The following is a 13331-nucleotide window of genomic DNA, read 5'->3' as shown; positions in this document are numbered from 1 at the left end:
GAACAGTGAAACAATGAGAGACAGTTGTACAAATTGCAGAAAAAGAAATTTCAAGTAGCTATAAGGAGATATCCAAAACTTAACTAGCCGAGGGTCCGGTGTCGCTACAAATTTGTTAGACCAGGGAACATTTAGAAATCCCTTCCAACCTACTTTCTCCTTTGATTCTAAAAAGAATTATCTATTCATAGATATTCATATTCAACCAGTACAGGTTGAGGTAATGTGTTAACAGAGAGTAATGATATTAAAGAGGTTCAACTAGGAATAAGAAATAGCTATTTAAAGATAACGGAAGTAATTATTTCTAAGAATAGAGTTAGAATGTTTTCAAGATTGGAACACAATTCAGGAAACTCATCATATATAACATTCTTATTGTGGATTGTTGGGCTTTTTTTTTTTTTTAATTCTCAAATATTTTCAAAAATACTTTATTTTCCAATATCAAATTCTTTTCATTGAGTCTTCCATTTTACTTAACAGATATGAAAAATTCTCTTTTGCCTCTGAATGTTTTGCCTTGCCTTACCTGTTCTTCTGATCACTCTTATGCTTCCTAAGTAATTTTTAGGCTAGTAGAGAAAGATCACTTTTTACTCTCTGCTTGTACAGTCATTAACACAATGTTGTTCTGGTTCAATGTGCTGGTGAAAAAGAAATTCAAGGTGGATAAATAGAACGGAAATGGGGGAATTGTTAAAGAAAGGAGCCACATGTAGTGCAGTCACATATCTAATTGCATGCAAATGTGTTTTTATACATTTTCTGTACAGGAATTGTGTTTCTTGGTAAATCAGAACTCCAAAGGTGACTATGTGTCTACAGCACAGGAGATGAAGATATATGTTCCCTTTTTTTCCCCTTGATCCATTTCTCTATTAAAGTGTGCATGCCTTCTTCATTTGCAGAACATAGAAACCAGACTAAAGATTTGTTTGCCTGAAGACCTGGGGTCAGCTCTGATGGATGGTGTCGTTCTCTGCCACTTAGTAAATCACGTTCGCCCTCGGTCTGTAGGAAGTATTCATGTACCTTCACCAGCAGTAGTAAGTTGCATGTTTCTTGCTGCATTGAAATGTTTTATCAATTACTGTTTTATTGCTAAATGATGTTTGGTTACATGAACCAGGTTGGTGTTCAGTGAACGTTCTTTGCTGTTAGGGGCAACATTTACGTTATTGCAAATTCAAATGTTCGTTAATTTTTGTGTATTATATATACATATATAAAATGTGTGTGTATGTGCGTGTGAATAAAATTATCCTGCCTTTCTCTGATCTAGAAACAAGGTCAGATATTTTCATAATAGCCTTTTTGTTCAGAACAGTATGAAAATCTGTGATTATAAGTTTTTATTCTAAAAAAACCCACATTTTAAAATTAGCCCCTTGTTTGTTGATTGAAAAAATATGAGGTTAACTTTAGCAGTGTCTGGCTTAGCAGATGCCATGTTACTAAAACACTTAAAGCACATATTAGCATATTCTTCCTGTTGAGTTAAATGTGCAGATGATTCTTTTTACCTGCAGACAGAATTGAATAAAAACTTGCATTGTAGTGATTTAATATTGGCTTGCCCAAATCTAAGGACCTGAGTATTTCAGGACATAAAATCAATGTAATCTCTGTGTGCACTCCTTGAAACTTAGTTTCCATGGTGCTTTCTCTGTTTATGTCTTTTTCTTGGACAGATCATTGTTCCAGATTTCTGATAACAGTCTGGTTCTGAGGAGGTTTTCTGTGTTTTCAGACTGCCTTTTTTCTTTTTAATGTTCACATTAGTAAAAATTTGCCAGATACTCGATTCTGAGAATACCTGTGGATTTGAGGCAATCTGTAGGAACTTCCAAGAAGACAGATTTAAGGAAAAGATATTTTCTCAGGTGGTCTAGTGGAGTTTCGTTTGCTGTTACTTGATTTAAAATAATTTCTATCTTTGATAAAAATATGACATTGCCAAAATATGCAAACTTTACTTTCTGGGGCAAAAACTTAAGTTGTCTTGCCGATTTTTTGGAACAAATATCTCGTGGTGTTTTCTGTAACAAAAAGCGCATCTTTGAAATTTATTTTCGTTTTGTTTCAAGTTCATATTGATTATGTTCTTTTGCTTGAAATAGCCTTCAAATTACTTTAGCCTAGAAAATTAGTTCTTTAAAGTCCTTGCTACTAGGAGGATATTCAGGAACTACCAGTGTTTCGCATCTTACATTGAAGAAGTAAAATAGCAAGGAGTTTGTATTTGGTTTTTCTTTAGTCACATGATATTTCTGTAAGTATTTGCTGAATAGTCCTGAGTAAGACAAATTATGGAAATATTTGAGATTCTACCGTAATAGGAAATTTATTTTTCAGAGACACTAAAATTGTGTATAGTTACTATAAATTTGTGAGTGCATAAAAAATTCAAAAGGAGTGAGCCTGGTAATTAGTTAAGTCTGTTCTCCATGATGTACATTAAAATCCTTCAGCACTTTATTTGCTGTCCAGAAAATACATGTTGTCTGTAACAAATCTTTATAATAGGCATGTTTTAGAACCTCACAGGCTGCATGTGAACAATTGGAGATCTAAATGTGCTGGTGACTTTAAGAGCTAAGTAAAAGCACATGGCATCCACAATTTATGTGCTCTCTATTTGTAGGCATGATGCTTTTAGAGTTCATGCTGAGCAGAAATTACTCAATTTGCAGAAGTGTTGAGCAGAATTTTATGCATTGTTATCAGGAGAAGTTTGGAAATGGAGCATCAGTACAAGAATAATGCAATAAGTAAATTGACCAAATGAATGTTTTTGACTTCTTTTGCCATAGACTATTTTTTTTGTTTTACAGCCTAAACTTAGCATGGCCAAATGCAGGAGAAATGTGGAAAACTTTTTGGATGCATGTAGAAAACTGGGAATACCAGAGGTAATTTAATTAAGTCTCTCATTTCTAGATGTTAAAAAATCCAAACATTAATTACTTTAAAGCTGAAGGATAACTTTATGAACCACAATAAAGATGCTTTTTTAAAAAAAAATTGGTCTAAATGTGATTTAATACTACTTTAGTGCATTTAAGTGACTCATGTCATAGCACTTAAAAATTGCAAATTTTGTCTTAAATTAGTAATTCAATATTGTCTCTAATACCTCCTTATCTTTGCCATGGAAAGTAAGTAAGGAATTGTGATAATTAGATAACATGTAATTAGCCAAAAGCTTGCTAATTATTTTCATTGCACAACATTACTGCATTTTTCCTCGTGCTTTTATAATATGAACTTCATTAATTTTTTTATTTTCCTTTTTTTACAGTATTTCCTTTTTTTATAATATTGGGTACTCTATGCATTGTAAAAGTGACTAATAGCACACTCATCTCTTGTACTGAAACATTTCTACAGTGATTTGAAGAAAAGCACTGTGTGTTAGATATGGAAAGTACATATGTATAAGGTTCTATGATACAGGTATAAATGTTTCAGGAGTTGGAAATAGGGAAATTGCAGTGTTTGATATTTTCTGCTTTTCATTTAAGAATGGCAGCATTCATCATGTAATTTATTCTCATATTTATAACTAATAAATGCTGGAGTTCCATTGGGAATATTTCAAAGAGTCCCTTATGGTCTAGAAGAACCTATTAAGTAAAAGTTAATTTCAAAAATGTGACCTCAAAAGAAGGTAAAAGTATTATACAAGGTCTTTTTAATCTGAACACAGGAAAATTGCATTATGTATTTTCACTGTTGCCTACATATGACATTATAATGAAGGCAGTTCTTTTTAGTCTGTTTCAAGAATACTGAAATGAAAGAATATTTTGTGTGATCTCCCCCACCATCTCCTTGGGGAGCAGATGGTAATGACAAGATTTCACATTAGGAAAGAATTCCAATTTGAATTTTTTATGGTTTTTCTGTATTTTAGAAATTGATTTGGAGGACAGCAAAAGTAACAGATAATTTTTGTTATTTGTAGGAATTTTGAGGGGGAGACTTTATCTTACAGTTCCAAGGAATAGTTTATCATAAATTTAATTTGTCATTTCAGTGTAATGGCTGGGTCTCTTAAACTGTAATAGTTCATTTAGTTCCTGTAATTATGTAATTTATGATGTTAGAATGATTTCATGTTAAAGATAAAATTTCACTTCAAAGAAGATCCAAATCTCAGTGTTGTGGACTTGTAGACATGGAGTGTTTGTTAAGCTACCCGAAAGCTCAGTGTCTTCTGATGCATCATAAGTCATCAGTGAATTAGAATCAGATATTTCTGTCTATAGCCTATTGGGAAAGAAAAGGCCAAGAGCTGTTTTCATTGCTGTCATGAGATCTTTCAGAAATGGAAATAGGACAGAAATATTTACAAAGTTCGTTGCAGAACCATATTACAGATGGGTAAGCTAAGCCTTTATGAGTTTTTTTAATTTTTAATTTCTATAAGTAAGCTTTCTGGAGAAACACCTTTTTGATTTTTTTTTTGAATAGACATTTTCATATGTATATTTATTATCCCTGTTTTTTATTGCTTCCATTGAAATTAGTGTTGAATGTTTTAGGATTTTCAAAAAGTTTTATTAAAATGTATTTGTTGAAGAGTTGCACAGAAGCTTAAGCACAAGGCCACATCTCACCAGTCTGATTTATGAACTAACTGTCCTTATGAATCTAAATAAGCATTAAGTTCTCTTGAAGGGAAAAACTCATTCACTTAAACACTAAATGAATGGCTTGCAATTGTAAATTTAAAAGAGGTTTTAAGTACTCTAAGGATGTTCTTTTTTGTTAGCTATTGGTAATTTGCAAATGTATATCTTTGCTGTAGATTTTGAAAATACATTATGATTTGGAACTAGCTGGTAGATGCTAAAACTTTACTGTGTGTTGGAGGGACAGACATGTATTAGAAATGCAAAGTTGTGTAATAGTGAGCATGACAGTCAGCTGTCAAAGTTTTTAGAGAACTACAGATGGCGTGCTTAATGCTGCTTTTGATTGATGAGTTGTATGTTGCCTCTCTCTGGAGAAACAAGTAAAAGGAGTTCAGTGAATTATTACTTTTTTTTGAAAACAAGCATCTTATATGGAAAAGTGATAGGTTTCACTTTTGGGTCCTAATACCCATAGATATTGGGCTTTTTGATGATACTTGTGTCCATGTTTAGTTCCTGAGAATTAACTTGAAATTCTGTTGCGCAGGTTTTTAAAGGATTTAGAATTTTCATGGTTCATGTTGGTGTCTTTTCAGTTATTTAAAGAATAGAGTCCATACTATTTCCTGAACTCCACAGGTTTGGAATAATACCCTTTAGTCTTGTAAAATGAAAACAAGAAAATAGCTAAGTAATTACTATGCTGTGCTGATGTGCATGGTCTCTTACTTCTGTGGTTTTCAGCTTTCAGTTCTTGGGTTAAAATTGCTTTGCCCAGAATGATCCTGGGAAACTTCATACAAGTTTCGAAAAATGCAGTTGGTGTCTGAATATGTCCCACTGAGTATCAGACATTGTCATCTTGACCAAAGAGCCACAAATACAAAATTCAGGAACGTGAATGTCTCTTTATAATGATGTGGTATGTAGATGATTCTGAAAGCCATTACCTGTCAGATGAGAATTTCAGTACAATGAGGGACATGTTGAAATTGCTTTCTGTTAATGACCATATGATGCTCCTGATTGCATGCAGAAAGGATGTGCTGGATCATATGCAAAAGGAATATTTTCAATGTATGGTTCTGACCCATAATAAGAAACTAAATAGCAAGGCCCTGGCTGCACTGGCAGCCTATCAAAAGTGTGAGAATTGAAAGGCAATCAAGTTTTGTCCAGTTTTGCCCCTAACCTTTACTGTAGCACCTTATCAGAGATTCTTGTAGATCATTTTTTGAGACAAAACAACATTTTCGTTTGATGAGAAAGGAATGGTGTCAGTTAAGTATCTGAAAGCCTGAAGATTGAGAAAATATCTGCTGTGTCCCTCAGGAGATATATGACAAAAAGGTACAATCTTTGTCTCTTGGAAAATTACAAAGGAATACTTTATTTTGCTTTGTTGACTAAACCCCACCCAATTACCTAATCTCCTCTGTAAGAGTGATAGAGTGACAAACACTCTGACTTTTTGGCTGGTATTGATTGAATAAGCAAGTGGCAGTAGATGTGTGATAAATAGGGTTGCCGGTCCTACTGCATTTCTCAGTGACATGCAGTACTTGGATGGTGCCATTTACTGGACTACATTGTTAATGTCACATGGACCCACAAATGACACCACTCATATTGCTTACCCAGAAGTGTTCACACACCCTCTCATGCTTTATGGGTTTAAAAAATAAAGCTATTTTTTTATTTATTTCTCTTGCCTGTAAGTGTGGGCTTCAAAGTGTCGAATGTACCACTTCCAATTCAGTTTTAATCTTCCTGGTAGCATCTCATCCCAGAGGTTTTAAAAATTATAAGAAGAGTGAATCATTATCACATGAGTATGTATGTGAAGTTATGGAAGTATTTTGATTTCAACTGTTCTTTCACAGAACCAGTAACAATATATGTAAACAATTGCGAAAATGTTCATACACATTTCTTTAACTTGTCATTGCCACATCAGTATTTATACTAGTAGCAAAGAAGCAAACTTTTCCATTTTAACCTGCAAATTAATAATTTAATTAAATTTGAGCTGTTATTATTGGTAACTATATTACAGAGTATTTTTTCATATGCACTTTCAGTAGTGTTAACAAATATTTGTTTTTTGGGGGGCTGATGATACTTTTATTACAATCAAGATTTAGACCAAAACAAAGCTGTGAATGCAATATGTTATTTGAAAGGCAAAAGTTACTATTTTTGGGTCACATTTCTTCTAGTTCTCAGTTATGAACAAATAAGGCATATCAGAAGTAGGATCTTCTAAGCATTTTTTCAAAAAAGAAAATTATCAAAGTATTTTCAATGTCTGTGAAGTTAGCTTTTTGCAAATACACAAATTTTTATGATATGCAGATTACACTAATGTAGTATCTTAGACCTTTTGACCCTTTTTGGGGCCTCTTCAGGTCAGAGAAATTACATTAATTTTTTTTAAAAGGAAAAAAGGGCTTTCCCCACATACACACCTTGTTATTCTTCATATAACTTGAAAAAAGATAGACTTAAGTTATCATGATTAGTACTAGAACAGTAATTTTTGTTGATAAAAGGTAGTGATAAAATGAAACTTTTCACAGCCAAATGTTCCAACAAGAGTTTACCCAAGATTCTGTATTCCAGCACATCAGTAGGGATGCAACATGGTTTAGTGGGACAAATTATATCTTGGGTGGGAATGAGAGACTTCTACCATGTCTCTCAAATTTTCAGTCAGTTATATGGTGTAAACATACTGAACAGAAAAGAGTGTGATGGTAAGAAATGGCTTTTTGGATCTCAAGTCATTATATGAAGATGCAGATTACAAAAGATTTAGCTGTGCCCCTTCCTGTGACTTTCAAGTCCTGCAAATGGACCTATTACAACATTTCAACCTCCTCCTCTGAAAACCAGGTCTACTATGTTGCAATGTCTGGCAGAATTATTCTAAAAATCCATGTGATTTGTGTTAGTGTAAGAATTGAAAATTAAATAAAACAATAAAATAAAAAAACCAGGAGGCTTTTGTATTCTAAAAGTAGCAGAACAAAGTAAAGAAAGCAACCAAGCAGTTGAGTGTAAAGTGTTTTATCTTCTGTCTACCTGTTAGTTGGTCAATTGGTAATCGTGTTTCTCAGTTTAATGAAAGGTTTATTATCATGGCCACTTATGCTTGTTTTCCGATCACTTCGCGTAATCAGTTACTTCTTCATTGTTTCATCATGAGACATCCATGAAGTTGCAGTAAGTTTTATGAGGTATGACTCCTTTTTCCACTCTTTCCTTCTGGACTCGGAAGTGTACATTGTTTGGCCTACAGTGTGGAGTTAAGTAGTTCAGTACTCTGTCAGTTAGAGTCCTGAAAGCATAATTCTGAGGTTCCTTTCATTTGAGTTTTGAATATAGTGCATATGCACTACAGATTTTATTCCTTAATGCACTTCTGCAAACTTACTCTTGATTTTTTTTACCAGGGTCAAAATTTGAGGAGGTTGGTTCTGAAATGCTGTCTGTTTTCACAGTCACTGCTGGGGCATGTCGAATGAGGGTGGTTTGTGCACACAAGCAGCTGGTTATGATTTTGTTGTTCCACTTCTGTCTTACTGTGTTTATTCTGTGTGCATGATTTAGACAGCTGTATGATTTAATCATATAGCTTCATAGACATGAAAAGTCAGTCCATAAATGTAATGATTAAGTATATGTATCTTTTTAGTTCTTACCAGCAATAATTTCAGTCCCATAAATAAGAGGGCAGTGCTTGCAATAGATGGGTGGGTGGGTGGTTGTCTTTGAGACTTTGGCTGGGGATCATGTACTTTTTCACTACTTCAAGATGTCTTGTTTTAGTTTTGTATTTTTATTTCACAACATCAGTAAAATTCTGGTAACTGCAGTGGAAATACATTCACCATTACTGAAAAGCTATTTGTTTTATTATCTACAGCTACATTACAGAAGTTTAAAATACATGAAATATAAACATTTTACATAAAGGGTGAATGTAACACCAAGTTATCCATTGTCACAGAACACACAAAAGTAATCAGACATTTCTAGGGCTCTCCTGGGTTTCACTGAATTTCACTGAAACGCAGCATGGCAGTTTCTGTAGGAAGTTTCTTCTGCATGTCTTGGCTGTTTATGTACGCTCTGGCTTCTCCTGTATGCTTTTTAGGATGTTAATCTCTGGTTAGCAAGTTCATCAATCTCTGTAAAAATTCAAGCTATTATCAGCTCTCATTCTCTAACTCTGAAATTACTTCCTTCTCCTTTCGACTGCAGTAGGGATTGTTGGCATTGTTTTGGGGATTTTGGGAGAAAGATTAAAAAAAATTCCTTGTTTTAAAGTTCTGGCAATTTTTTTTTAATATAAATTTAAGTGTATGATAGATATTTATTTTTGAGATGGATTTGCAACAAGTAGGAACTGAGTCTTGCATGCTCTTATAAAATTAATTCAGCATTTGCTGGGTTTACTGGTGTCTTTGGTAAAAATGCAATATATTACATAGTTGATAGTCCCGAGTGGTTTGCCCTAAAACTTGTTTCTCTGGTAAGCAGCTTGTGTACGTAGGTGTTCTCGAATACAGTACTAATCCTATCCCATTTTTAAGGAAGATCAGCATGTTTTGTGCTGTTTGTGAGTTTTCATACTCTAAAAAATGCCAAATAGAGTTGCATTGAAGTGTATTATCACAGTAGAGTTTTGAGTTTAAAAAATTCTGAAAAATGACTGCAAAAATAATGTTGTTGCTAGGCAGTTTGGTTCCCCCCTCTGTATCTACTGGCCTAAGTAACAAAATTTTGCAGCTTCTGACTCCTGGTTAAGCTAGAAGCAGTCATGATAAGCAAAAAAAAAAAATAAAATAAAAAGTGTCACTTTTTTCTTTGTGTATGAATGACAGTTCTGACTTCCAGTTTTACTAGTCACTTTTCAGGATAGAGGGACCTTTTGAATATTTTAAAGTTAATTTTATCTCAAACTGGACCTTGAAACTTTGTGCTAACAGGAAACAGACATTGAACTTCCATGTCTTGGTTTATTTGGTATACTGTCAGTTCATTGAGGATGTGAGAATGAAAAGCTACTGCAGAAACATAATGTTCCTCCCAAACAGGGGAACTCTTATTGCATGTAATTTTGTTCAGTAAGTATTCATTGTCTTAGTAAGGCCTTATTTGCAATGTAAAATGATGTATCTTAGGTTACATTTTGAAAGTACTAGTGTTGCTTGCTTTGATTTTAATGTTAAATTTTGTATGAGCATATTGATATTATTTTTACATATTACACTTCATTATATAGCTAGTCTAGAGTAAATTACCACATCAAGTCATTGATACTTTCCAAAGATGGTATGGGAGTCTAACCTGCTAATAATTTATAAATGCTACCTAAGGAATTTAGCATCCAATTCTGCAGTCTAGAAACTATTAAAGTTAAGTATAGTTAGTGCTACATTGACTTTTTCAGTTTTTATCCCAGGGTATGATTTAAGTTGATATTTGAATACCAAGTTTTAGATTATCACGTTAGAGAATTTTGCATACATTTAATGGTTCCTGTAAGTACTTTTTCTTGATGCTTCGTATTGCTGCTGCTTGTGCTTTTAACAGCTTTCTAACCCACTGTTTGCTATTATATAAGGTGGATTTTACAGCTGGTTCCATTTAAGCATTTGAATGAGGCCCGATGGGCAAAGGTGTGCAGATCTCAGTGGAATGAGTGGATCACATGCACCTCCTCACTCTTGTGAATTTGGGCATAATTTTGGAAGGATTTGAAGACCTGAACTCTTCTAGTTTAACATTCTGATGTTATATGATAGCTTCAGTATTTAGAGGAAATAAAAGAAAGCTGGAATGTCTAGTGAGTAAGGCAATACTCAGAAGAAGCTATTCCTACATGTTTATGCTAGAATATTGTGATAATTTATTTATCAATATCTTTCTATTTTTGTATTTTTAATTTTTTGCACTCTTTTTCTGTTCTAATGGCTGCCCTTCGGGATAGGCTGACCTCTGCTCTCCGTATGACATCCTGCAGTCGGATATTCGTCACATTCGAAAGACTGTTGACACTCTGCTCGCCTTTGGGGAGAAACCCCCGCAATCAACTTCTACTTTTCGCTCCTGGGATCTAATAGGCTTTTGTCTTTTCCATATACTTTTTATAGTCTTGATGTATATAACTTATCACTGGAATTTGCTAACAGCATAACCTGTTCGCATGTGCACAAAAACTTTCTGCTTTGTCTCTGACAAATTACAGGTACTTAATTTCCTTCCTTTGCCTTACAAACTTCTCCCTTTCCCTTGCTTCCCTTCCTTGTAATATCTTTATTAATCTCTTGAAATAGGAGAGAGAAGGAGTAGCATCTTGAAGGCAAGTCCCATATCTTCTATCCCCTGTAGCTCTAGTTAAAGAACTTATGTACCTCTATATTTATAGTTTTTCTTCCACGTTGCCTAGACTACACGCTAAATGGGTTAAAGCAGCGAAGCTACTCTTATTCCACTTTTGGGTGTAGGCTAGATGTGTATCACAAGCTAAACAGAACTAAGCCTCTTTGTGAAAATCCAAAAATGCTGCAGATATGGAAGCGACTGAGGTGGCACTTCAACAGATAATAGTATTTTCTGAGTTGGTGCCATTTATCTCTGCATTTGTTTTTTTACAAGCTCTTAGAGAACTACTTTTCAAATTACTGTTATTTTTTAATTCTTTATATTAACAAGAGTATGGTAACTTTAAAGGTTGTTGTTCTCTCTCCTGTTCTGATTAAATTCCATATTGGCGTAGTTACATTTTCCTATTTATATTTTGGTTTTCTCCAGATTCCATAGAATAATCTTTTTCTTCTGCCGCACAAAGTAGTGTTGAACTGCTTTCAAACACTTGCTACATTACACCCCAGAGATGACTGTAAGTTAGCAGTGGGTATGAGCAAGCCACAGAATGCAGGGACTTGAGAATGTTTCAGGGTGATCATGGGGTACAGAGTGACACAGTAAGGCAGGCTGAGAATAAACTGTTAGACTCCTGTATCTGCCATTCTTGTGTGTGGCATCAAGCAAGTCACGTCACTATCTTCTTTGTTTCATCACCTGTGAAAATGCAGGCACTGTTTGTTTGTTTGTGTTTATAGCAAAGACAGTGTAGCTCGGAAAACAGATCATCTGGGCAGACTCCAGCTTTTCTATCCTAGAAGGTTTTAAAGAAAAGGTTAGACATACATTAGCCAGGAGGTGTTTTGGTATGTTTGAATTCTGCCTGTGATTGGACTGCCAGACTGATGATCTCCATTTCCCTTCTAGTTCTGTGTTCTGTTCATCTACTGTAAAACTTCAAATAAGAAGATTTTTTTTTTGTTTTGCTCCTTATCAACATGAAATATACAAATGAAAATTGATTGAAAAATATAAACCTATAATGACATGACAGTATTGGCCTAGATGCTGTTGACTAAATTTGTAACTCAGTCTCAGGCTATCCTAACCAAAGGACCTCAACTTTGTGTCTTGGCAATACATGCATTCACCTCTCACTGTCTAGTGTATAATAAAATTACCTATAAACTTTTAGTGGATAACTAGCATGGGAACTTACATGTTACTGATTATTTTGACCATGTGGTTATGATTTAATGCTGCACTGTAAATATCCCCATTCCACAGATACTTGTAAAATTTTGTAAAAAACTTATAAGTGCAGTTCTACCCCTAGTTTCTGTGGCTCAGATATATATACACATATTTATACACGCACACATATATATACATAGGTAGTTTGAAATGTATAATTAGATAAGTATTTTAGGATGAAAAAATTAATTTCAGGCAATGGATAAATCAAATATACCAAAGGATTTAGTGTCTAGCAACTTCCACTGCATATGTATAACAAATCTTTTGTAAAGGGTGTCTGTCATCTGTGACCAGACAAGTTCAGTGAGCCCTTCTAAGCTCTTGATACTTGAGAATTGGTACTAGTTGTTTGGGTGTGCAGCTATAGACTTGTGTCCTCGTCCTGCACAGACCTGTCTTTTAACTGTATGCCTGGTTTCAGTGATACCGATACCAGACACTTGTTTACTCAGAGTCAGAGCTTGACATTGAAGTTTCTACTTTCAGCAGATCTTTGTCTTGATATTGATTTTTTTGTTTTAGCAATGTTGCTTTTGTGCTGAAACTGAGAAAGTGACATAAAGCTTGAATCAGTTCAGAATCTATTTAATTCTCTGTTTATAATCCAGTGTAGGTGATTGAGACAAAAGTGATGTCTTCTGTAGGGCTGAGATTTCACTACTGCTCCCATAAGTGGTAAACAGGTCTCCTGTTGATGCTGTGTGTTGTGACCTTCTTATGTAGTGCTGAACTGCATGCATGAATACATTTTTTGAAGTTGGAAAATCATGTAGAGAAAGTTTTTGCTACCATCCTGTAGTACACATCTGTCTCATTGTCTAATGTCACGTCTGATTATCCACCGTAACCAATAACTTTCGGGTGTCAGGTAAGAGAAGGAGTAGATTAGTGTGTTTTGCATTTTCAGTGTGCGGAAATGGAAGTTCATGTCTTCATTCTTTTTTAATGTTTTATAGACACTGGGTTAGAAACTGAACTACTGTTGTGCCAGTGTAGACCAAATGAAATGTATCCCAGTCATAGTGACACATAACTCCAACACTTGTCCAAAGTTTT

General features: G+C 34.3%; 1 protein-coding gene across 7 annotated transcripts in view; it reads left to right on the top strand.

Annotated features, from left to right (window-relative positions):
- LRCH1 (leucine rich repeats and calponin homology domain containing 1) overlaps positions 1–13331 on the top strand; it is a 118842-nt gene that overhangs the window by 95456 nt on the left and 10055 nt on the right. For 4 of the 7 annotated variants that reach the window (XR_003528600.1, XR_003528597.1, XR_003528598.1 and 1 more), the window contains 3 exons: positions 912–1049; positions 2838–2915; positions 10642–10899. Coding sequence is in view for 3 of the 7 variants with exons in the window: in XM_027648969.1 (XP_027504770.1) it covers positions 912–1049; positions 2838–2915; positions 10642–10848 (423 nt within the window). In the remaining 4 variants the exon portion in view is untranslated. Of the gene's footprint in view, positions 1–911; positions 1050–2837; positions 2916–10641; positions 10901–13331 lie in introns of those variants that run through there. The other 3 variants (XM_027649000.1, XM_027648982.1, XM_027648969.1) reach the window with 2 other exon arrangements.

Source organism: Corapipo altera, unplaced genomic scaffold, assembly GCF_003945725.1.
Source record: "Corapipo altera isolate COAL_440 unplaced genomic scaffold, ASM394572v1 0, whole genome shotgun sequence".
NCBI lineage: Eukaryota > Metazoa > Chordata > Aves > Passeriformes > Pipridae > Corapipo > Corapipo altera.
The sequence above is the reverse complement of the archived record's forward strand: the minus strand, read 5'-3'. Positions and strand labels throughout refer to the sequence as shown.